This window comes from Pangasianodon hypophthalmus, chromosome 2 (assembly GCF_027358585.1).
Source record: "Pangasianodon hypophthalmus isolate fPanHyp1 chromosome 2, fPanHyp1.pri, whole genome shotgun sequence".
In the NCBI taxonomy this organism is placed as follows: domain Eukaryota; kingdom Metazoa; phylum Chordata; class Actinopteri; order Siluriformes; family Pangasiidae; genus Pangasianodon; species Pangasianodon hypophthalmus.
In genome coordinates this window covers 21,076,007-21,103,868 of record NC_069711.1, presented here as the reverse complement: position 1 = coordinate 21,103,868, position 27,862 = coordinate 21,076,007, and the positions used below count along the sequence as shown (strand labels likewise).

Here is a 27,862-nt window from a genome sequence, read left to right as displayed (position 1 = left end):
TTAATATAGTTTGCTCTTGTGCATTTATGTAATATGTATGCTTTGTTGTCATCGTAGCATGTTTTAAAGTCAAGGTTGTAAATTCTATACATCCTTTTTATATGAGGGGTCTTTCTCAAGATGTTTCATACAAATATACACACACATACAAACACCCATGTCACACAACAACAAAGCTCCAGAGAATTTTACTCTCCATCTGACACCAGGAATCCAGGGGTGCAAACTTGGTTGCTATGGAAACAGGGTGTTAAAGGGATTAGATTACTAGAAGAGGAATGACGGGTCGGTTGGGCATGCATGTGCATGCTTGTGCGTATGTGTGTGTATGACTGCATTTGCATGCATGTAATCATATGCAAGTAGCTACCAAAGCAATGATTCAGTACAGCATTGATGGAAATGAGGTGACAGCAGGTGCTTCTACTGGCCACAGGATGGAAGAAAGATCTGTTTAGTTAGAAACTTCGTTTAAAAATAAAAAAAATGGAATTAATAAATTATAAAACTAGATTTTGTTACAAGTTGGTTTGTAACTGTAAGTAGTGAAATAAGTCTATGTGCATATGTATGTCACTGAAATACAAATATACACATAAGTTACTGTACATGGCATGCAAACATTCCAGCAAAGAAAAGAATGTGTTCTAAAGCTAAAATGCATTGTTTTGGAAAATATTTTAATGGAATGAAACCCCTCGGAGCCACTCTGAGCTTTCAGCATTGCAGAATTTTGTCCTGCTCTCATGCGTGACAGTAAGATAAGCCATGCTACAATAATTATCATGTCAATGAGGTTAATTATGAGGTTTAAGTGTAACAACAAATGCATTTGTGTTCACAAAAACTACACCTAAACAAAAGGCAGTAGCAGCTTTTGAAGGTAATTTTCAGCTCCTTGCTTAAGTATTCAACCCGCTTGAACTGTTCCACACTTCGTATTGATGCAACCTGGAACTGAAATGGAGTTAAGTAGGCTTATATGTCATGAATCTATAAAAAAAATTTACCATAATATTTGTTTCTGTGTGTGTGTGTGGGTGTTGATGTGTGTTTGTCTTGTCAGTATAGTTTGTAAAATTGTTTCTATACTTTGGAAAATTACTTAGAATAAAAAAAAGTTTCTATACTTTGGAAAATTACTTAGAAAAAAAAAAAAAAAGTTGCAATTGCATAATCATTCACCCCTGTTGCTACGAAACTCCTAAATTAGTCCTGGTGCAACCAGTCACTATAGGATCAGAAGTCATGTAATTAGCTGAATGTAGTCGACCTGTGTGCAATTAAACTGTCATGTGATCTCTATAGAAATACGCCTGTTCCTGGAAGGCCCCAGAGTTTGTTAGAGAACAAACCTAAATAATTTATTTCCCATAATGGATGTTGTTTAACGGTATTTTACTTTAGAGTAAATTACTAGAAAATGCAATGCATCTTGGAATGTTTAGCTACATGAACGTCATCCACAACATTTTTATTTCAGTAAGAAGTGGAGGAGCAGCGATGTCAGAACTTTTTTCCACCTTCAAATTATTTTAATTACCTATTGAAACTAATTAGCTGCATTTGACTAATTTGTATTTCATAACATAATCTCCAAATCATTTCACTAAATTAGCCAGTGTCTCTACAATAACAGTTTTCAGATTATTCACTTATATATTACTGAGTTGTGCAGAAGTTGGTGTATTGTCTGTTCTACCTTTATTCAAAATAAGCTAGCTAGTTAACTGAAAAAGAGTGCTACCTCACTGCCACCTTTTAAGCTAGTGGTAGATGTAGCAGCTTCTAGTGTGAAAAAAGTCCTGGTTTCAACTTCAGGGTCTAAATGTCAGAAATGTTTTGGGTGAAATGGTAAAAATCATAGATTTATTGATATTAATGGTAACTAACTTTTTTGTGTGTTTTCTCTATATGGAAATATAAGATTTTGGTTCAAATCTTGTCACTTAGAAGCAAAGAAAATATAATATTTTTGAGAAATTTGTACATTTTACAGTAAATGTAACTAAATGACAGCAAGTGCCAGTAAATGACTGTTTATTTACAGTAATGGTTACTTTGCATATTTTCTTATTACAGTGTTTTACAGTATTATACTGGCAACTGTGCTGACATTATTTTAGTCAAAAATGTACGGTTAATATTTTGATAGTGAACGACTGAACAAACCCTTATATAAAGCCATTTTAAGCCAACTCATCCAATGCAGAATATTTTACATGTTTAAAGATGTATGCAAACATACACACTTTGCATTGAAAATTCTGTAGACGCAGGTTATACACAGATTTGTGCAAGCTGAGATTTTAATCAAAAGCTGAGTGATTCATGGAAGAATCAAAACATGCATCTAAGACTTTAATGTTTCAAAAATTATTTAGTTGTTTGTGATATAAATTATTTTAATCTATGGGACTCATATCATTACAGAATTCTATAATGTAGATAACAATAATATTTACACTGAAAGAAGTTTTATCCTTTCTTTATTTAATACTTACAGTTTTGTGGTCACCTGTGTTCTGTTAGTGTGTTAGCCTCCTAAGAGGCCACGTGTTGCTTGAGCATGACTATGCCTGCGTCATCACTGAGTCAGTTTGATGCCCTGTAAAGGCTCATATGATTACGAAAATCCAATCACGTTGGCTTGCAGCACACAATGAATTAAACATGAAGCTAACTGAAAGACGGTGCAGTGAGGACAGAGCTATGGTTATGCTATAATAGCAAAGAGCCTGTGTATGGCATTAGGGGAAAAAATGACTTCCTTTTTGTATCATCCTGCATGAGCAGATCCAGAACAGCGTCTGTCACACAGTCGGTGAAGTAGTGTGAAACAGAACCTCGACCTAGAAAATGTTTCCTGTCTTAAAGCACAGATTGTCAAATAATTTGTTCAGTCTCTGGGCTGTTTATATCATGAGATTTAATACTTAGCACCTTTTGTTATATGTTGTTATAAATCTGAATATTACTGAATATTTAGACTAGGTGAACTAGTTTGAACTTTTCCATGTGGTAGTGTTACAACTTGGAACTGATGCACTTACATAAGAATATATGCACTAAATGCACTTATAAGACTAAATGCACTTAAGTAAGACTATATGTCATATATCTACACCCATAATATCCATAAGTGGGGGGAAGCAATATAGTTTGCAAAATTATTTATAAATAAAAACTGTAAAATGTTTGATTGCATCAGTATTCACCCTTGTTGCTGTGAAACCTCTAAATCAGTTCTGGTACACCCACTTGTCAACAGATGTCACGTAATTTGTTGAATGCCATCTATCTTTGTGCACTTAAAGAGTTCAGTGATCTCAATATAAATACACTTGTACATGGAAGTCCCCAGAGTTTGTTACATAAACAAACAGCATGACGAAGACCAAGGAGCTATCATAAAAAAAAGTTCTGGAAAAGTATCAACCAAGGTTCAAGGGGGTGAATACTTATGCAAGTATTGAAGAGACAACACATTCAATGGGTCGGGTAGTGGAAAAAAAAAGAAGCTATATGCATTACTGGACAAATTCCTGCATTCAGTTTTCTTCTGAAGGGATAGAGAATGGAGACATGACAGTGTAAACAGCACTAAAGCCACAATGATACATAACCTTAAGCCCTGATGCACTTGTGCTGTTGTGTTTTATTCATTTTATCCTTCGTATTATTTGGCCAGTTCACAATGGCCCGGCTTAGAGTTTATTTACTCAGGACTGGACTTCTTCATCGTTGTGGATTATCCTAATGACTACAGCAAAGGTATACAGCAGTGACTCTGAGCATCTATAACACTGGCATACTATTCCTGCCAGGTGGGAGAGCAGCCCGGTGATACACGACCCCGTCAAGAGAAAGAAGCATGACGCTGTAACCGGAGCCAGTTTAGCCTTTCAGCGACGTACAAGAGAGAGTAGGATATGTTTGAGCGTTTAGAAGTTTCATCCATGATGAGCGGTGCATGCACTTAGGAGCTGAACGTGATGGCTCTGGCTTTGCTGGAGGACAAAAGGACTTCGCTGAATGTGAGCACGTTTTCATACCGTCGCCATTCCTGGGTCTGGTGAGTGTTACACTGCTGCTGGGAGGGTGGCTAGTGTCCAGCAGCATTTTCATAACTCACACCACAATCTTATTGATTTTCCATGTATGGACAGGCTTTGTGTATTTGTGTATACATATATGCACAAATGGGTGACAAATTAAAGGAAAAAAAACCCAAGGTAAACTACCATAGTAAGGTGTTGGCTCACTACGAGCCCAAGAACAGTTTCAAAATGCTTTGGCATTGATTATAGAAGCCTCTGGAACTGTAATGGAGACGATAAACCCCATTCATATTGAATGCCATAGAATGTGATTTACATCATTTTCGAATTTCAAGATCAAACCATTCAGTGAGCTCTTCTGCCCTGTGGAGTGGGGACAGGATCATCCTGGAAGAGACCCTCTCATTAGAAGAGAAATGTTTCATCATACGATAAAGGTGATCAGTCAGAAGAACTTCGTATTGATTTGCAGTGTTACAGCCCTCCTTTTTTTCCTTTAATTTGTCACCAATCCGTATGTGTGTATGTATTTATGTATGTATGTATGCTTTATACCATATAAAACAAAATGGTCAAATAATGTATGCTAAATTAAATAATATTAGTTCAAAAGTTAACATTTTCCTTGCCTGTTTGCACCTCCAACCTCTTTTGTATTGTCTGAGTACCTTTTGGATCCTCTCACTTGTAATATTCTTCTTGAACTATCTAACTGTTTCAGATGTAATACGCTAAGTTCTTCAAATCAGGCCAAACAGAGAGGATCATGGCAAAATGTCTTGCATTCATTTCCTGTTGATGCTGCCGAATTGTTATCAAAGGACACATCAGAAATGAAAATTTCATTTTCACTTCCTGCTTTTTACAGATAAATTATGAGATAAATTAACAGAACCTCCTTTTCAGAAACTTAGAGTATGCAAACTTTTGCACTGAACTGTATATAGGTGTATGCATGAGGCTGTTCATATTACTGAAAACTATAGTGTGTGTGTGTGTGTGTGTGCTTATGTACACTTATTTGTACAAGCTGTGCCCTTTACACTGATTAGACCTGCTGTGGCAGGCTAAGAATGGGTCTGTACTTTCATCTGCCTCCAGAGGATCATTCATGCTGAGGGCATTTCGCTGGGCAGGAGGCCGTGTAATAAAGGGCACAGCTAAATGTTGCTTTATTAGCGTGTGGCCACTGCAGGGCATCTCAAATTGCAAAAGATCTAAAGGGGGTATGTTCTTACAAACAGAAAATTAGAATTAAACTTAACCTGAGGTCCCATGTGGCTTATTCACACATGCGCGCTCAAGCACACAAACAGTGAAAGTCAGTGGGTACGGTTACCACAGTGGAAGTGAGGAGAAAAATCAACTTCATCATCTATTAGACTTCATAAGCCACATTATACTCATATCCCTCCTCTAATACACACATGTACATATAGAAAACCGGTACATGCTCAGACCCTGATGAATATTCCTGATTGTGTACTCTGTTGTGTTACTTTCTGTTGTACAGAAATGTCCTTCACAGAAGTAACAGATACTGAACACTGACTGTAATAGGACAGCTGTTATGTCACCACATCAGATCATCTTACAGAATGCACTGTGTTATGGTTATGGGATATCTCAAAGACCACAGTGTGTTAAAGTCTACTACTAATGTGTCTGTTACTACAGAGCTGCCTGATACTGCAGAGCTGTCTGTTACTACAGATCTGTCTGATACTGCAGAGCTGTCTGATACTACAGAGGTGTCATTGTGAAACTGTCTGATACGATAGAGCTGTCTGTTGCTACAGAGCTGTCTGATACTATAGAGCTGTCTGATACTACAGAGCTGTCTGTTACTACATAGCCATCTGTTACTATAGTGCTGTCTGTTACTACAGAACTGTCTGATACTATAGAGCTGTCTGATACTACAGAGCTGTCTGTTACTACAGAGCTGTCTGATACTGCAGAGCTGTCATTGTGAAATCGTCTGATACTATAGAGCTGTCTGATACTACAGAGCTGTCTGTTACTACATAGCCATCTGTTACTATAGTGCTGTCTGTTACTACAGAACTGTCTGATACTATAGAGCTGTCTGATACTACAGAGCTGTCTGTTACTACAGAGCTGTCTGATACTGCAGAGCTGTCATTGTGAAATCGTCTGATACTACAGAGCTGTCTGATACTACAGAGCTGTCTGTTGCTACAGAGCTGTCTGATACGATAGAGCTGTCTGTTACTACAGAGCTGTCTGTTACTATATAGCCATCTGTTACTGTAGTGCTGTCTGTTACTACAGAGCTGTCTGTTGCTACAGAGCTGTCTGATACTACAGAGCTGTCTGATACTACATAGCCATCTGTTACTATAGTGCTATATGTTACTACAGTGCTATCTGTTACTACATAGCTGTCTGTGCTAAAGAGCTGTCTGATACGATAGAGCTGTCTGATACTACATAGCCATCTGTTACTACAGTGCTGTCTGTTACTATAGTGCTATCTGTTACTACAGAGCTCTTGGATACTGCAGAGCTGTCTGTTACTATAGAGCTGTCTGATACTACAGAGCTGTCTGTTAATAGAGAGCTGTTTCATACTATAGATCTGTCTAATACTACAAAGGTGTCTAAAACTACAAAGTTATCTAAGACTACAGAGATGCCTGATATTCCCAAAGCTGTTTTCAAAATACAGAACTGTCCAATGCACAGAGCTGTCTGCTATTGCAGAGCTGTCTGACATTACAGAGCTGTCTGATACTTCAGAAATATCTGTTATTCCCAAAGCTGTTTTGGAATTGAAGAACTATCCACTACACAGATCTGTCTGATTTAATGCATTTATAATGAAACAAGCTCGAACCTCCCCATCATTCCTTTTTGGCATGGGATAATTTATTGTCTCAAGCCAAAATCTTTGGCCCTTCTCTGTGGTCAGCATAGGGTCAACAAATGTAGCCTGAATTTTTATTGCGACTACTTGGGCAAGGCCTTCCTCCTATTCTTTTTCATTCTTTACCTCCATCTCTATCTCTATCTCTACATCTAAACTCTCCTCTTCCTTCATGCTTCTCCATTGTATAGCGACCTAACACAGGCCTCTTTGGTTGTTCTTCACATGTTTATTTGGACGGGGTTTCTTAACATAACTGACATCTGTAGACATTTCATACACTAAATGGGGCTGTAAGTGTATCACTTCCTCTTTGCATAGTGTTTTCTGTAGAAAATGCCATTTTGAAATTTCCTGGCAAGGCTGATGCTATTTCCCTGATATCCAGATGTATATGTTTTATATATTCACAAAATATCACAGGAAAAAGTTGTGCTTAGAAGTGCACAAGAAGTGCAGCACTGTGTTAAGTGTTTTACAACAACAACAAAAAAACATATGAGGAGTTTGTACTGTGAACTTCAGTAATATGTGTGAAGAGGTTTGCAGCAATGAGCATTTGTTCTTCAGAAATGCAGCAGTGAGCTTTTGTTCTTCAGAAATGTTTGCCAATGCAATAAGTAAGGAGAAAAACATGTGGGTGCGTGCTGTTATAGGTAACTAATCAACGATGGGTAGCGCGATGCAGCGCAAGCCAAAGTGGAAATCCTGCTATCACCTCAAAGTTTATTATTTTCCTATACCTGCACATCCTGAAGTGTTTTATTCCTGTTATACCAATGGTGATTTGCAGACTATTACTTTTTTTATTTATTAGAGTGACACATCATACTTTTTATTTATTTATAGTTACATTTAATATTGTGTTCTTTTTTATCACTTTAAAGAGGCATTCCCTTATCAGGTTCTTTTCCTCTCTCTCTTAAGAGTCTCCCATGGAGGGAGACATTTACAAAGCACTGACACTGGAGACTCCTTCCATAAATGTTAAATAAATATCTCCTTACAGAAAATGCCATCATATTAATGATTTGTCTTTGTTAAATAACACTTTTGTCTGTCTGTTATTAAGTGTAGATCACATGGATCATGTCCGCCATACAAGTCCCTGTGAATTAGCTGTTACTATAGAAACTAGACCATATTAGAATGAGTGCATTAATATATTTTTATTAATATATATATATATATATATATATATTTTTTTTATTAATGTTTTATTAATATTTTTATATTTTTTAGCTTTATTGTTTTGAGATACTTAAGTGATTTTATTTACAGCTAGGAAATATACACAGACTTTCATGAAATGTCTCTCATGACTAGGGAATGAATATTGCATGTTTGTTGTTAGACATTTAATAGGGACAATTATTTATCATAAACATGCTTTAAAGTTGTGTAGTGTTTCAGACAATTATCTAGTTGTTATGTATGCTCCGGAGACTGGAGTGTTACTGTGTGTGATGATAGGTAAGATCAGGTGCCGCACTTTGTAAGTAGAAGGCTTGAAAATCTTTCGGATTGAGCCTGCTGTGTTCTCCGATTGCAAGTCAAGCCCTTTTGGCTTTCACTGTTTAGTTTTTGCACGTTGCCCTTTTCTCTCCCTTATTCAGGATCATGAGGTCTGCTCAGCGAAAAGATCACTCATCCGACGTCTTATCTCTTCCTGCCTTTGATGTTATCATACCTCCATTTTTCAATTAGAGGTTGGGTAACCTTGTGGCTTTCTTCACAGTTGGAACAGAGCAACACATTTGTGTCTGAAAGTGTATTTCACTGAGCCTTTGCTTGTTTGGGAAGCAACTTTTCAATGACGTACTGTGTCATCTCACCCAGCAAAGGAAGTGTAATATCTCACACAGCATTCACACCATCTCATACACATTTCTGTAAACCACATAAATGAAAGCAACAACACAAAATATCCATTGTGTTGGATTTATACAGATCTGGAATATCCAAAGTGATTACACTAGATGTGGGCTTTCGACAGTTATTTCTGCATAAATATTTTAAATAGGGTGACATGATGACGCAAGAGGTAGTGTTGCCACCACACAGCTCCAGGGTCTGGGGTTTGATCCTGAGCTCGTGTTACAGTCTTTGCAGAGTTTCATATGTTATCACCGTGTCCACATGGGTTTCTTCCAAGTTCTCTGGTTCCTTCCCACCTCTCAAATACATCCTGGTTTGGCAACTCTGAATTGCGGTACTGTGTGCATGTTTGTGTGGTGGTGGTGATATACCCTGCGTTTATGTGTAGTGTGTATTTTTTATGCATCCAGTGTGTCCAGGATAGGCTATAAAGCTCTTATTGAATATGATTTAACAAAAAAAAAAAAAAAAAAAAAAAGAGTGAGCCTATTTAAGTAGATACAGTGTTGGACTTGCTTTAGTTCATGCATGTTGGTGCTGGGCTGAACTTTTTGGTCTTTTTTTGTCATGTTAATTAAATATTTTATGTGGTTAATAAATGTTATTGTTTGAACTGTTAAAAAGCATTAAAATATAGGCACATGGAGATGTACAGACGTTCCCTACTCTATCAAAGTTAGATAAAGGGGAAATCACAAAATAGATTGGGTCTACTCTTGCGCCTAACCATTATAAATAGAGTGATAAAACTATAACAATCAGTGTCTCCTACTGCATTCTGTTACATAGTACTCATAATAACAGCCCCAACTAACCTCCCCAATCCATAACACTCAGATTTGCACACACAAGCTCACATAAATGGAAAAAATGTAGAAAATAGAATACACCAAGCACAGCAAGCTGCCAGGATAGTTCTACAAGAGTGACAGCAATATTATACAATCATTTAACAATTGCTGAATTTACTTTTCCTTCTGTCATCGCTGTCACTACTGAGCATCACGACGAGGCTGATTATCACAACTGTAATGACTGTCAGCTACAGCTTCAACAAGGCTGCATTCATTTTTTGATTCATCTGGATGGCTGTTTTTTAACCTTATAAAACTACTAAGTGGTGACTCATGTTAATTGGTCCTTATTTTGAAGGTTTTTCTTCCGCAAAAGCTTTTGAAACCCTGGCTATAGCCATCTGTCTTTGATTCAAGGTAAAATCCAGGAAGCAGTCATCATTTATTAGTTAAAGGAAAGGCCTTTTTAAAGGCTTCATACTCCTGATTTCAGATAAGACTTCCTTTGTGTAATCCCAAAACAATTATCCTAAAGGAACATTGGAATTACTGAGTGAACAGATTTCTGAAAGTTTTTCTTTCATGATGTACATGAAATATGTGTATGCTCATTAATTAAAGATCAAGATTTTGTATACTTCTTTTACCATTTTCTCTCGGGTCCCTAAATAGCCTCTAAATGAAGCAGAGCTTATAGACGTGTAAGCTGCTCAAGTCAGACATTAAGAAGCTCAAGGTCTTCTGATGTTTGTGACATTTGTTTTCCTACACAATTACCTTCGAAACAAGACCGAGATGTGAACAGCAACCCATGCTCGAGGAGGAAATCCAGAGATGAAGCTTGCAATGGTTTGGTGATGTGTGCAACTGGATACTATACAGATTTTTCTGGAGACAGCAGCCCACATAGTGGAAAGGGCAGCGATCAGCACCAAAGAAGATGCAAGCTGGAAGCTGAGATGGAAGCTGTGTCTCTGACCTGAGGGATCGGAGATTCAGCCTCAAAGAAGGCAGGAATTTCACGCTTGATCAGCAAGCATAGAGAAGTATTGTCTGAAATCCACTGGCACCAATAGCAATGTACTGGCTCCAAGGTCACCCTCTTCTAGAAGCTAGTGAGGGACAAAAAAAAAAAAGAAAAGAACAAATGTTCTTTTAGTACACTGACCCCCTTGTTTAATGCTTTTGAATTTAAGCAATATGTATATTTAAGCAATATGTAGTATATTCCATTGTTTGGGGTTTGGGAGTTACTGCAGTAAAATGAATGCCACTCTGAATTGATGGCTTATACTCTTTATACTCTGCTCATTCATGCAATTATCCTATCAGTCAATCATGTGGCAGCAGCGCAATGCACAAAATCATGCAAATACAGGTCAAGAGCTTCAGTTAATGTTAACATCAAACATCAGGATGCAGAAAAATGTGATCTCAGTGACTTTGACTTTGGGGTGGATGTTGATGCCAGACAGGCTGGCTTGAGTATTTCAGACACTGCTGTTCTCCTGGGATTTTCACTCACAACAGTCTGTAGAGTTTATATTGTGTGAAAGACAAAAAACATCCCGCGAGTGGCAGTTTTGTGGGCGGAAAGGTCTTGTTGATGAGAGGGATCAGAGGAGAATGGTCATACTAGTTCAGGATGACAGAAAGGCTACGGTAACTCAGATAACCACTCTTTACAGCTATGATGAACACACGAGCATCTCAGAATACACAAAACAACAGCAGAAGACCACGTCGGGTTCTGCTCTTGTCAACCAAGAACAGGAATCTGAGGCTACAGTAGGCACAGGCTGCTGAAGCAAGACTGGAAAACCTTTGCCTTGCCTGAAGAATCTTGATTTCTTCTGCAACATGTAGATGGTGAGGTCAGAATTTGTCTTCAACAGCAAAACTCCATGAACCCAACCTGGTGTAATGGTGAAGGGAACGTTTACTTGGCACACATTGGGCCTCTTAAAGCCAGTCGAGCATCGTTTGAATGCCACAGCTTATCTGAGTATTGTTGCTAACTAATCTCTCTCTCCTGACAGCCAATAACAGGAATCTGAGGCTACAGTGGGCACAGGCATGAAAATGCACCATGACACAGAGTTCAAACTGGTTCCATGAAAATGACAATGATCCCAATGTACTTCACTGGCCTCTCCAGTCACCAGATCTGAAACCAATAGAGCGCCTCTGGGATGTGATAGAACGGGAGATTTGCAGCATGAATGTGAAGCTGGCAAATCTGCAGCAATGTGATGCCTGTGATGCCAACACGGACCAGAATCTCAAAGCTTGTGGAACCCATGCCACGTAGAATGGCGGCTGTTCTTAGTGCAAAATGTGAGAATAGCATGGTGTTCCTAATAAAGTGTCCTGTGAGTGTAGCTATATTGCATTTGTGCGTGGTGAGCTGCTTGATGTTTCAGGCTAGGTCAGTGTGTTTTCTAACGCAGCCTTGGCTTCAGACTTGTCCGTGATGACTCTGCAGTCCTGCTCAGACCTGCAGGCAGCACCACCGGTAGACATGAGGAGGAGCATGGCGCCCTCTCTCTGTCTCACTTCCTCTCTTTCTCTCTGACTTTCAGCCAAATTCATGTTTTTATTCATTTTATCCAGCCAAAAGCCATGCAGTGAAAAACCTGTCATTTTGCTCTCATCTCTGGCTTCATTCAGCTGGAAAGAAATGACTCAGAGATGACAGTCTCTCTCTTTCATTCTCTCTGTCTGTCACACTGGTAAACAATTGGTGAGATTAACATGCTATATGTGGGCGAGTAACGCTTTTAGTGGGTCTGCCTTGTTTTTGCATTATGTAAATATTTCTTGTGCTGTTCCATCATTTCATGCACAGCTCATGTCTATCTGAATTTGGCATAGATAGTTAAATCTAAATTGTTTTAATAAACAGAGTGCAGTTGACCTACAACCTCTTTGCTATAATACTCACATGGACCCAAGTGAAGATCAGCATGCAGTCTCTCTAGCTGGCTCTCTCATATTGTGTTTCAATACAGAGGGGTTTTTCCTGGTTGAAGAAAGCCACACACACCATAATTGAGTAAGTGTTTGTGCACTGCTGCCCCCTAGTGAACTGTATGTGGTTCTTAAGTTTGTCTCTCTGTGGTAGCTCTTAATAATTGTATGTAAAAACCTAGAATCCTTTTAGACAGCTAGAACTGTTTACCATCCAAATAAGCCTTAAGGAACCTTTATGTCCAAACACAGATATACATATGTGCTCTCCTGTAGATGATATTGATTGGTCCTGCTTTTCATTTTGCCAATAAAGCTACTGACTAATAAGCTTGTTGACAAAAGATATTTAAAGTTTGTCAGCAACGGTGACAAGAAGACATCACTTGTGCCATGACACAAAAATGACAAAACGAATACAATGTAATATAACGTAATATATGTAATGATGTTATTGCTGTGCTAGAAACTGCTGTGATGTCCGTCATAAGATCAGAAAATGAATATTAATGTTTCTGTGTGCTGGTGCTGGTACATTCTTTGAGAAATGGAACTTTCCATTTTATATTTATGTGATTTTTTAGAGATACCGCTTTTTCTTTTCCGATGTATTGAGTATCAGTCAATACCGATAACCATCTGATTTAAAAAAAAAAAACTAAAAAAAAAAAACTACACTTTGAAATTTTTTTTGGGTTGAAGCACTTCACAGTTTAACTCATTCACCCAAAAATCACTTGCACTGTAAATATAATAAAGTACGTATGTAATAAAATCAGTCCTATCAAGAGAAAAGCCAAGTCTCTTTATATACATTTCCAGCTCCAAGAATAAACAGGTTTTCCAAATCCATTTACAATCTTTGCAATTTGTTACAGGATCTGATATCCAATATGTTTTCTCTGATATCCGAGCTACTTTTTTTTTTTTTCTGATATTGGCCCGATACCAATACTGGCTATCAGATCAGTGCCATAGTTATTTCACAAAAAATGTTAGTTCCCAAAGCAGTCTGTGTTGATAAAAATACTTTTATTAATTGTTTGATTATATGTTGAGCAGCACTGTGGTGCAGCAGATAGCGTTGCCGCCTCACACCTCCAGAGCTGTTCGATCCGTAGCTCAGGTTACTGTCTGTGTGGGTTTCATTTGTTCACTCTGTATCTGTGTGGGTTCTGGTTCTCCAGTTTCCTCCAAATCTCCCAAAAGCATGCCAGTGGGTGAAGTAGTTACTCTAAACTGTCCACTATGTGCAAATGACTATGTGAATGTTTGTGTCCTTGTGCATGGGGTCTTGTGATGAACTGGCTTCCCATCCAGGGTGTGTTCCTGCCTTGCTCGCAGTGTTTCCAGGATTGGCTCAGTCTGGATCAATCAGGATAAAGCATTTACTAAAGATGAATGAATGAAAAAAGTGATCATTTATTCACATTCCAGGATACAGTCCTGTAGACAGACATGACATTTGCACTGCTCTAATGAACCTGTGCTGTCACGGGCCTGAGAGACAACAATGAAAGTGGAGCTCGGCCAGACAGACAGGAACAGACGTCAAGCGTGCTTCAGACGAGAACAATGGTGAAGTGTCGAATGCCTGGGTGAAAAGATACTCGCTTTCGATCAGAACAAAAGAAAGCTGAGTGAGGACACCACCCAGGCATTCCTTAGTCCATTAATCTGTCTATTGATCGTAAAAGTCAGACAGAAACAGAGAGAGAGGAGGAGGAAACAGATAATGTAATTAGACTATTATACTAATTTGATTTTTTGTGTGTGTGTGTGGAATAGAGTACCTTTGGGGCAGCGCAGGTGGAGGGTTGGGTTCTTCAGCTCAGTCTGAGCATGTGTGTATGTGTGTGTGTAACAGATGCAGTTTCAGCTCCATCAGTCATCTATAGCACAGTTTCATTAGAGCAGTGCAAATCCCATGTCTGTCTATGGTCTATGGCATGGTCTGATCCTCTCAGGGTGACAGTGATTATCCTCCGCTGTGAGTTATGGAGTGTCACTGCTGATCCATCAGCGTGTGTGTCACAGCGCTTCATTCGGTTTAATACCAGTGACTTGCACAGGCAGAGCAATGTTTTCTTACACACGTATTTAATGCTTTGAGATGAATGCATTACTAAACGGTGTATGTGGGTGTGTGTGTGTGCAGTAGGGTGGATTTTTGTTTCTGTTCCCATTTTTCAGAGCTGAATGGAATAGTTTCCATTTAGTTTATTGTAAAGAGAACTTACCGTGGCATTTAAGATTTCATCAGAAAGAAGCGAGGAGTGTATTCTGAGGAGTTCATGCTCTATGGAAAACCATATCATAGATTTTCCATTGCTCTCATTTATATTAGTTGCTTATTGTCTTTTATGAACATTATTGTTCTTTTTACTGAATTTGCATTTGGAAATGGATCCAAAATCTCTTTTTTCCATCTTCTTGGAAGACGTGGATAGAATTATTTCTTATGGCAGATTTATTGGCAGATTTGTTGCACTTCCTGGTGCGCGTCTCTTGTTATGATTTATTATAAAACCCAGATGAATATCTCCAACATTCTCGTAAAAAGTAACAATTGAAGCATAACCGGGGCTGCATGTTTTTAATCAGATGATATAAATATATTTTATAAATTCAATTAGATTTAATTCAATTAAAAATAAATTAAATATTAAATTATTATTATTTTTTTTTATCTTTAGCACCGAGATTTTAAAAAAATGTTATTTCCCTATATGTGGTGCAATTTATTTTTGTAACTTAAAAAACAACAACAATGAGACTGGATGTAAACAGATTGAATATTAATGTCCTTTTTTAATGTTTCATTTCATATACAGATTATTGACAGATTCTTGGCTGTTTTAATACCATGAGAAAAAAAAACTCAGGGGAAATCCCCGAGCTAATCAAGATTCCATCTGTAAGATTGGATGATTAATTAAAGCTATTATTATTACCAACTACTTATTTGATTTTAGATCTAGATATGAGTCACTGATAGAGATTTTTCCATCTGAACTTATTTTGAGGCCTTTTGTCTTGACTGTACGTTACAGGAAAATAATGCCTCATTTTATCAACTTTAAAAGGACATCTGAATTAATTAAACGTTTTTGTGCAACGACGCTTCACATTTTCATATTTTGAGTGAAGCCGCATATAAGTCAAAGTGACGTGATGTTTTCGTGACATTTTAATATTAAACTCGCTCATGTGCTTGGCTGTGTGTGTTTGCACACTGCATCTGCAATGTGTGTGCATGCATACACTGTACATAGACGTGTTCTAGTGTATGGACCTGGTGATGCTTTGTTGTTTAGTGAGTGTGTAAAGGTCTTACTTGACAGAACATACCACTGGGTATAATGATTATTCTTTTTTTTTTTAATCTACTGATGATCTGACATATTGCAGATGATAAGAACACATTCTTACATTGTATTAAATTCTAATATAATAGTAAGGCAAAAGATTTAATTATGTTTGAGAGACCAGACTGGTTCGAGCTGACAGGAGGTCTACAGTAATTGAAATAACAATTCTTTACAAATGTGGTGAGCGCAACACAGCGCAACACAGCGAACTTTGAGGTGGATGGGTTACAGTAGCAGACCACATCGGGTTTCCACTTCTGTCAGCCAAGAACAAACATAATAAAATTATTTTATAACCTTATATTTATAGTAGAGTTTTGTAAACATTGGTTTCGTTTGTTTTCATATTTTCTCCCAAAGCCCTGGTGGGCTGGTGTGACTGTGATCTATTTTTATTTATTTATTTATTTTTTGCATTAGTACAGTGAATCTCCCAGACAGTATTGTCACACTATAAACCATGAGCAAACCCAGCATGGCTCACAGGCGAACTCTTTTGGCATTATGTTGTGAGAAAGCTTGTGAAACATGTTTGGTTGGTTAAACAGCTGCACTTGAAGGAAAAAATAAACTGAGAAATTACTGCGCTATGAAACTCATTTCAGACATGCGTTCTAATTACCTACATCAGGCTGCCATATATTGCTATGCTGTGTGGGAATTTATGGTTGGTTTCGCTTATGTGCTTTTTAATCAGATGTTGCATTCTGACCTTTATTAAAAGGTCACACGTAGTCCAGATCCACCAGTCAGACTCCAGTCCCAGATAAAAAACATGGCTCCGTGTTTCTCCTCCCGCTCTTGTGAGTCTGAGAGCCTCGTGTGTAGTTTTGGCAGGAAGTGGCTACAGCATGGAGCTCAGCTCAGTGGGAGGGCTCAGTGGGTGTGCATGTGTGAGTGTGTGTATGTGTGTGTGGAGTCATGCTGGACCGATGCTGCTAGTGTGTGTGTGAGCGTGCAGCAGTGCGTCTCAGGGCCATGTACCGGCGGTCGCCCTGTCACAAGGGCAGGAATTACTTCGACTTCACTGAAGAGGTGGTAAAGAGGCTGCATGCCTCCACCTTCAGGTCAGAACACATTCATTCTCAGACTTTTCTCTGAGTCTTTTCTCTGAGTCATTCTGTCTGTCTGTCTGTCTGTCTCTGAGTGTCTGATTTACATGTTTATCTCTCACCTTCAAGATCTCTGTCTTCCTTTGTGCATTAGGCTGATTTGCATGTTTGTCTGTCATGCTTCTGACTGTCGCAGCACAGGAGTAAAAGTCTCTCAGCTGAAACTAGGCCAACTCATGCAGAAGTGGAGCAAGAAGACATAGTTTCTTCCAATACATCTGCATTTATCTGTGTTGTACACTTTCTGTCTCTCTGTTTCACTTGAGATCATGGATGAAGTTCTGTACAACTCTCTGTAAGCTGGTGTGTAGATGTGTAGAAAGCAGAGTAAATCGTGTCAGTCGTCAGTTCAGTGTGGGAATGCAGCTGCGATGCACTCTGTTGTCTACGTCATGCTTTAGTTTCACTTCAAAAACAAAATTTCACAAACATGATGGGGTGATTGTACTACACCTGCACTTTCTGATTTTCATTGCATTGTGAGTTGATGTGTGCCTAACATCATCCTAGATTTTTTTTTTTCATCAAAATAAGGTCATGGGGTTAAAAGAGATTATGCTTTGCCCTTACTGGCAAGTGGTTTATAAGCTGCATTTATAAGCTGTACAAGTGCTCATTTTGTGCTGACGTAAACCCTATAATTCACACTAACAATGTTTTTTTTTTGTGATTTTTTTGGGTGTCACATATCAAAAGAAGGTAAAAGTAACTTAAGACATGCTCATTTAACTTACATATATACGTCTTAACTTACATACTGTATGTATAGTACATATCCTATGAACACTGCACAAAGCGGTACACACACACATACATACACAAACACAAATGCACACATTTATTCTATACATGGGTCAAATACAAGACAAGACATAAGAGTCTTTAAAACAGCAATAAAACAAAAATGTAATATGAATTAATTTCATGGCTTTATACTAGACATTAGGATAATTTCTATATAAGTAGCATAAATATACATTATTTCATTCAAGCATGTTTTTAATGGGCATAGCAAATATTTGGGGTGTGTGTGTGATATTGTGTGTGCATATAAGTACTGTACATAGATCTCATAATCCTTTGCTGTTTAGTGAGTGTGTAAAGGTCTCACTTGACTTGATAGCAGCAAATATAAAGCAACTTACATTTACAGCAAAACTATCTGGACCACTCTTTGATAGAGTTTACATAGAACCATTAAGGGTTCTACCAGATATATAAGCCCGAGAAACCTTCTAGGTTTGAGTGTCGGTTCTGAGAGTAAAGTCTTGGCTTGGATTATTAATAGTAGTTCTTTTTGGTCTACCGATGATCTGACATGTAACAGCGTATACCTTCCAGTATATGATTCAACAGTGGTGTGGAATTCTCAGTTCTGATTGGTCAGAAGGTATTGATTAATTTTCTATAGCAGCAGCTCTGACAATAGTGCCAGCTGCAAGACAAATCTCAGATTTATATTAGTATGCAAGTTCTAAAACATTACCATTTCTATAATAATCATTTGTGTAGGTATTTGATGCTTAAATGGATTTAAAAAATGTGTGTAAACATTTTTTCACCTTTTTGGAAGGCGTCTCAGTAACACTCAGAGATAAAGCTGTTTGTTTAGTTTTTCCGACATGAGAAAGACTTCAGGCTGGGGAGTGTTGTGTTTTTCTGTAACCTGACAGGCTGTGTCTTATTAACATCATAGAGGGGAAAAAAAGAGACTGGTGAAAGAATAACTGTTTATAGCAGCAATAAGATAACTAACTTGAGATAACTTAATAAGGAACAGACTTGTTTTGCAAACATTCTACAACATTAACATAACTATATAAGGATAAAATGTGTAAACAAAAAAAAAATGTTACCGTGTGCAAATTGTTGTGGTATAAGAGGAATAAAACACTTCATGGTGTGCTGTTATAGGAAAATAATCCACTTTGTGGTATCACAACACCCTGTTGTTGATTTTCTATAACATTTTTTTATACATATCATACTTGCATACGAATCTATAATAGAGTTATGTTAGGTCTACTGTATATTATATTAGTATATTGTGAGTGATGCAAAGCAATTGGGAGTGTAGATGTTAATCCCATAAGCAAGTGTAACCTCTGATGTTATAACGCTGCTTAGTGAAGGTGTACAGTCTCTATGGAATCAACATGCCAACAGATATAATATCAGTACCTGCTGGTTTTGTACTAGAACACACATTTGGTTTGAGATTGAAACAGGTTATCTAAAGCCCTTCTGCTATGTGCTGAATGCTCTTTTGTGTTTCAAACGTCCTTCATCGTGGCCGTATGGTAGTCTGGTATTCTGTAAATAAGTCTGGTTGCAGTGTTGATTTAAGACACTTTATCATGTTTTGCCAATGTGGGCTGTTTGCTAAGCTTCCTGGGGATACCACGTGGTCTAGGAACATACTCAAGGGATTTACTGTATTTATGTCTGTCTGCTCTAGGTTTTATTTTCTACATTTTTGTCTGTTAACACTCTACATTGACATACAGTACATATACATATCCAGCTAACTTTCCACACTTACAATATCCTTCTGAACACTTCGTGAGTTCCTTTCTTATTATCAGCTTGGAAAAAACAGGTGTATTTCACTGCAAAAGTAAAACGCCTGCACCCAAAGCCATACACACATCTACTTCTATGCGTGCACGCACGCACGCACACACACACACACGTTACCCAGACTAGTGTCATTTGGGGAGCTATGCAGACTAAAGTATGTCAAGGAAAGAGCAGTACACTGTTCCATAGTAAGCTAACTCATTTGCCCCATATCATAATTTTAGGCCATTTAAAGCAAAGCTCACAGAACTCCTTATTTCCCTGAACCACATTTGTAAAATTCTTCTCCCTCTTTCTCTCTCTCTGGTTTTTCTCTCAACGGGCCATTTCCCACAGCTGTAGAAATGCTTCTCTCTGGCCAAAAAAATCCCCTTCTTCCCCAAAGTCATGTGTCAAACCTACAAACGTCATGAAATGGTTTTGACTACTTCTCCAAATGGTTCATTCTTCTCCACAAGACTGGATGTTTAATAAATAGATTGTCACTTTGTTTAATAGTTCTTATTTTTTTTTTTTAACTGCTGTTATAGAAATTGCTCACGGCACTTGCAGCTACTAAAGCCTCAAACAAAACAATGTGGGTAGTGGAAAATTCAAAAGCTAAAATATAGTATAACATGGAAATGACACAAGTTATTGTTTCTAATTTTTTTTGTTTAATTGTAATTATAGAGTTGTTTTGAACTGCTTGAGCATTAACATACTTTTTGGCCTCACTATTTAGACATAGCTAATTCTCATCCACCAGCTGAGTCTCCTTATCTGTGAGTGTGTAAGCTGACATGTCCTTCCTCAGCTACCGTATCTTTTCTCACCACTGCTTAGGCAACGTCATATAACATTGAGCTGGACTACGCTATTCTGTATACATGAGCTGGCAGACACCTGTGATTGGTTAGCCTTACTCCAATTGACAGAAGAGAGAATGCGGACATCCTTTTCACCCAGAGAACAGGACTGATTATGCTCTCTCAGGCTCCTGGCTATGCATTACTCATAAGTACTTGCATAAGTGCTGTAATTTAGTGCTATTTAAAGCAGGGTTTACAGCTTCTTATTGTCATAGGTCATGTGTTATAGGTGTAAACACTTGCTGCAATTTCCTCCATTATTTCCATTCTGATGTTCTGTTCATCTCATTATGTGTGATTTTAGTTATGATCTTGTTACAGTAGTCTATAATCAGATGGACTGCATGATGTTTTACAAGATCCAGAATTAATGTCAAAAAATTTTTGTTAATTGCTTTAATCTCACGCTCAACATACAGGCAAAATCTAATATTTAGTTGAAATAAATTTATTCTAAGAAAATAGAAAAATCAAAAGTTTCATTTTTATTTTAAATATTCATTATATATATATATATATATATATATATATATATATATATATATATATATATATATATATATATAATTTTTTTAAACAAAAAACACACATCACCTATAGAAATTAGATGCCACCTCCTTGCTAAGAAACTGTTTGGAATGAATGCCAGAAGAAAGCATTTTCTTCTATTTAACTACAAACATAAGATCTGGAATTGACTAGACGCTACTGGAACTCGACCCAGGTGCTGTGGTCAGATAAACAGCTTTCTGACAACAAGCATTCAGGTTGGGTTTAGGACTGCAAATAAGTTTAATTAAATACTAACATATTTATTTAAAACATTTATTTACACAATTTCAGTCAAATAATACTACTACAGAACTACTGACATTTAACAGATATTACGGACTACTGACGGTTATCCGATATTACTGACTACTGACATTTATTAGATATTTATCCGATATTACTGACTACTGACATTTATCAGATATTTATCCGATATTACTGACTACTGACATTTATAAGAAAGAAGGCTATTAACAAGTGCTTATGTCAGAAAGGTTAAGAAACACAAACCGTCACTGTTAATTTAGAAATGTAAACTAAAGCAAGGTGACAGTATTCTGTACATTGTTTCACTGGCTATATAGCTTTGATTTGTTCAATTCTGACAGACAAATTTAAAATAAAGGCAAAATATACATCCACTGGCTGTCTCACTAACTCAAACACTCCAATGCTATTTTTTTTCCGTTTTCAGTTTGTGTAATGGACTCCAAAGTTTTGGGTTTGACTTTTAGTTTTAATGCCTGAAATTAGTGAATTGATTCTTTTTGGGATCAACTTCGATGTGAACTGAAAGCATGATGGTGACTTAATGGCTTAACACACAAGATACATTTAAAATATATTGTGTATGCTAAGAACAATGTAGAATTTATCAGCTTAAACTACACGGCAGTTAATAAGCATGATTCAAGCGGGTACATAACGCTTCCAACTCTGATCACACTGACCACAAATGAATAATTAGAAATCAAATTTTTTTTTTCTTACCAGATGTGCCTTTAATTCTGGAGCTGACTGTATGTTTTCTGTGTAAACAAGTCCATGCACACAAACACACACACATATTTCCAAAGCAATTCATAAGAATCTGAAGTGACATTCCTGGCTAATTAAACAGAGCAAAAAGGGGTTGTAGACAGGATACTGCCCACTGCGTGATTACTTACTCAGAACTAAGACCAGTTCCTGTAAGTGTCTTGTGCAAGTTATTGGAAAAAAGCATTGTTATGTGTTTAGGTGCAGATGGATAATTTTATTTAAAGCAGGAAAAGTTATTTACCCTTTGTTTCCTACACACATGTCCTGTTAAAAACATCTAGGAGCTTCTCTCGCCTCAGCATCTGTTCAGTCATAAAATTGCATTAGTCTTTGCTATCTGATGAAATAAAACAGGTCATGATAGGAGAGTAAGGCCCTGATTTACCAAGGTCTGAAAAATTAGAGCTAATTTGCTTATGCAAGTGGATAGTTTGCACATGTAGTTTCTGTGTGTGTGTGTGTGTGTGTGTGTGTGTGTGTGTGTGTCTGTATCTCTGTGTGTCTGTGTTGTGGATGATTTACAAAGAAGAACTACGTTACATGATGTCACATGCAAAGTAGAGGGAGGAAACAATAAATGATCTTTTCTGTGTTTTTTTAGAAGGCTCCACAAGAGTTACACTGAAATTCACCACACATAAGCTCACTTGTTCGAGAAGTGTACGCATTGTACATATAAAAATAAAAGTCTGTAATGCTGATAATGCATATGTACAGAAAATATTTAACAGGCTTTTTGAATACTTTTTACTCTTTGGTTATACTAGTTATAGAAATATTCTCATTATTTTGAAATATTGAGACAAATTTCAATAAACTTAATACAGTAATGCTTTTAATTTGTCAACAAATGCAAAAATGGGCTTACACAAGTTTGAAACCTGCCCTTCAGTTTTATTCATTTACATACACAATTGCTGTTCCTAAGGTGACATTTAGGCTCCAAGGTAAAGTTAGGTAAATTACACTCTGCGTGCAAAATTATTCTATTAACTGATCACAATTAATCTAAATAAAGAGTGATGAATAATTTGTTAGTCATCACTCTATATTTTGCACTTTTAGATAGAAATACCCAAGTGTGTGTATATTCTTTGATAGGGATATACAGTATACATGTGGGTAATTGAATCTAACAGTGATTACCATAATTAGTACTTAATACTTCATAATACTTCATAATACTTCATAATACCATTATGTGATGGGTGGTGGCATGCTGTTTTTCGTGACAAGATATAGTGTATATTATTATGTATGAGAGTGAGTCAAATAAAAACCTTAAAAATGTGGCACAAATTAGAGAAACAGTACATTACATTTGTAGTTGCAAAAGTAAAAATGTACTACCGGTCCATTCTACTGTTACCTTAAACCTGGTATACGTTTGTGACACCTATTTATAATAAACAATGCAAAATAAAAAAAATAAGGTTTTCATTTGACTCACTCTTATAATACTAGTACAGTATGTAATATTATAGTATTCTCTGTGTAGTAATTAAAACATCTTTGCCCTCTTTTTAAGACTGTACACTATTGTCGTTGGGGCTTTAGATATCGGATAGACAGGGTCATGACTGTTACTTCCTTATAACTGTTTTCAAGCTTGTTGTCATCTGGGGGTGTAGAGTGACTCAGAAAACAGGACATCCCGTGAGATTAATGTTTTCCCCAGGGAGAAAGGAGTGGGTGTCTTGCTCCTTCAGAGAACTTTATTTCATCAGGTCACAAAGACCTCACACTCTGAGTATGAAGGACAGAGGCTGGTCTTTACCTTATCAGGCTAGCCAAAGATTTCTAAAGCTTTCTGACATGTCATATTGACAGTAATCTGAAACAAAATCATTACCCAGTTTCCTGTAGGTTTCCTGCAAAGCAACATAATATGTTTCCTCCATAAATCCAGTGATCTAAGCTATAATGTATGAGACTTGACCAGGTGCTGCATCCCATAATAAACTATACCATTCAGACATACTGTACCATACTGCACTGTATTGTACTATTGTGTACTTTACAGCAGCATACTGCACCATACCACACCATTCTGCAATTTATTTATTTCATACTGTATCATATAGCATATTGTGATATACTGTACCATACTGTATGATATTGTACCATGCCCAATCTACTGCACCATACAGTACCATACTGTATGGTACCCTGATATACCATCCTGTACCATATTGCACCATGCTGTTGTATAATTTACCACACTGCACTACACATACAGCACTATACTGTACCATGCTGTACCATACTGCACTTCAAGGTACCATCCTGCATCATACCACACCACACTACACCACGCTGTAGTGTACTGCACTTTAAAGTACCATGTTGTATCTTAGTACAGCAGACTACTCCATAATGTACCATACTGTACATTACTGTACCATACTGCACCATATTACACCATAAGGTACCATGATGTACCATATTGCTCCTTACTGTACCATAACCATACACTATACTAAACCATGCTGTAAGATACTGCACCTCATTGTACCAAAGCACACCATACTGCATCATACTACACCACTGAATGATATGGTATAATATTGTATGATATCTCACTGTTCTACACCATACTGTAGCATACTGTTCAACGCTGTACCATACTGCACTTTACCCTACCATGCTGTACCATACTGTACCATGCTGTATCATACATGCTTACAGCATACATATAGGGTACCATGCTGTACCCTCATGCGCCTTACTATACCATAACCATACTGCACCATACTACACCTGCTGTACCATATTGCACTGTTATATATCATGCTACAGCATACTTCATCACAAGATACCATGCTTTATCATACTGCACCATGATGTAACACACTGAACACCTTTGGGATAAACTGGAATGCCGACTGCGCCCCAGGCCTCCTCCTCTAACATCAGTGTCTGACCTCACTAATGCTCTTGTGGCTGAATGGGCAAATCTCCACAGCCATGCTGCACCATACTACACCATGATGTATCATATACTATATCATACTGCACCATACTACACCATGATGTATCATATACTATACCAATTTTGCACCATACTACACCACGCTGTATCATATACTATATCATACTGCACCATACTACACCACGCTGTGTCATATACTATATCATACTGCACCATACTACACCACGCTGTCATATACTATATCATACTGCACCATACTACACCATGATGTATCATATACTATATCATACTGCACCATACTACACCACGCTGTGTCATATACTATACCATACTGCAACATACTACACCACGCTGTATCATATACTATATCATGCTGCATCATACTACACCACGCTGTATCATATACTATATCATACTGCACCATACTACACCACGCTGTATCATATACTATATCATTACTACACCATACTACACCACACTGTATCAAATACTATATCATACTGCACCATACTACAACACGCTGTATCATATACTATATCATACTACACCATACTACACCACGCTGTATCAAATACTATATCATACTGCACCATACTACACCACGCTGTATCATATACTATATCATTACTACACCACGCTGTATCATATACTATACCATACTGCAACATACTACACCACGCTGTGTCATATACTATATCATACTGCACCATACTACACCACGCTGTATCATATACTATACCAATACTGCACCATACTACACCACACTGTATCATATACTATACCATACTGCACCATACTACACCACGCTGTATCATATACTATATCATTACTACACCATACTACACCACGCTGTATCATATACTATACCATACTGCAACATACTACACCACGCTGTGTCATATACTATATCATACTGCACCATACTACACCACGCTGTATCATATACTATACCATACTGCAACATACTACACCACGCTGTATCATATACTATACCAATACTGCACCATACTACACCACACTGTATCATATACTATACCATACTGCACCATACTACACCACGCTGTATCAAATACTATATCATACTGCACCATACTACACCACACTGTATCATATACTATACCAATACTGCACCATACTACACCACACTGTATCATATACTATACCATACTGCACCATACTACACCATGCTGTATCAAATACTATATCATACTGCACCATACTACACCACGCTGTATCATATACTATATCATTACTACACCATACTACACCACGCTGTATCATATACTATATCATACTGCACCATACTACACCACGCTGTATCATATACTATACCAATACTGCACCATACTACACCACGCTGTATCATATACTATACCATACTGCACCATACTACACCACGCTGTATCATATACTATACCAATACTGCACCATACTACACCACGCTGTATCATATACTATATCATACTGCACCATACTACACCACGCTGTATCATATACTATATCATACTGCACCATACTACACCACGCTGTGTCATATACTATATCATACTGCACCATACTACACCATGATGTATCATATACTATATCATACTGCACCATACTACACCACGCTGTGTCATATACTATACCATACTGCAACATACTACACCACGCTGTATCATATACTATATCATACTGCATCATACTACACCACGCTGTATCATATACTATATCATTACTACACCATACTACACCACACTGTATCAAATACTATATCATACTGCACCATACTACACCACGCTGTATCATATACTATATCATACTACACCATACTACACCACGCTGTATCAAATACTATATCATACTGCACCATACTACACCACGCTGTATCATATACTATATCATTACTACACCATACTACACCACGCTGTATCATATACTATACCATACTGCAACATACTACACCACGCTGTGTCATATACTATATCATACTGCACCATACTACACCACGCTGTATCATATACTATACCAATACTGCACCATACTACACCACGCTGTATCATATACTATACCATACTGCACCATACTACACCACGCTGTATCAAATACTATATCATACTGCACCATACTACACCACGCTGTATCATATACTATATCATTACTACACCATACTACACCACGCTGTATCATATACTATACCATACTGCACCATACTACACCACGCTGTGTCATATACTATACCAATACTGCACCATACTACACCACGCTGTATCATATACTATACCATACTGCACCATACTACACCACGCTGTATCATATACTATACCAATACTGCACCATACTACACCACGCTGTGTCATATACTATATCATACTGCACCATACTACACCACGCTGTATCATATACTATACCAATACTGCACCATACTACACCACGCTGTATCATATACTATACCATACTGCACCATACTACACCACGCTGTGTCATATACTATACCAATACTGCACCATACTACACCACGCTGTATCATATACTATACCATACTGCACCATACTACACCACGCTGTATCATATACTATACCAATACTGCACCATACTACACCACGCTGTATCATATACTGTATCATACTGCACCATACTACACCATGCTGTATCATATACTATACCAATACTGCACCATACTACACCACGCTGTATCATATACTATATCATACTGCATCATACTACACCACGATGTATCATATACTATATCATTACTACACCATACTACACCACGCTGTGTCATATACTATACCAATACTGCACCATACTACACCACGCTGTATCATATACTATACCATACTGCACCATA

General features: G+C 37.5%; 1 protein-coding gene across 4 annotated transcripts in view; it reads left to right on the top strand.

Annotated features, from left to right (window-relative positions):
• The window catches only part of pde4ba (phosphodiesterase 4B, cAMP-specific a), a 150,780-nt gene that overhangs the window by 75,106 nt on the left and 47,812 nt on the right, over nucleotides 1-27,862 (top strand). The window contains exon 1 of one of the 4 annotated variants that reach the window (XM_053232157.1): nucleotides 3,692-4,075. The exons of 2 other annotated variants lie outside the window; for them this stretch is intronic. In XM_053232157.1, the coding sequence (XP_053088132.1) occupies nucleotides 3,996-4,075 (80 nt within the window). In that variant the 5' untranslated portion in view covers nucleotides 3,692-3,995. Of the gene's footprint in view, nucleotides 1-3,691; nucleotides 4,076-16,796; nucleotides 17,032-27,862 lie in introns of those variants that run through there. One more of the 4 variants, XM_026923634.3, reaches the window with a different exon arrangement.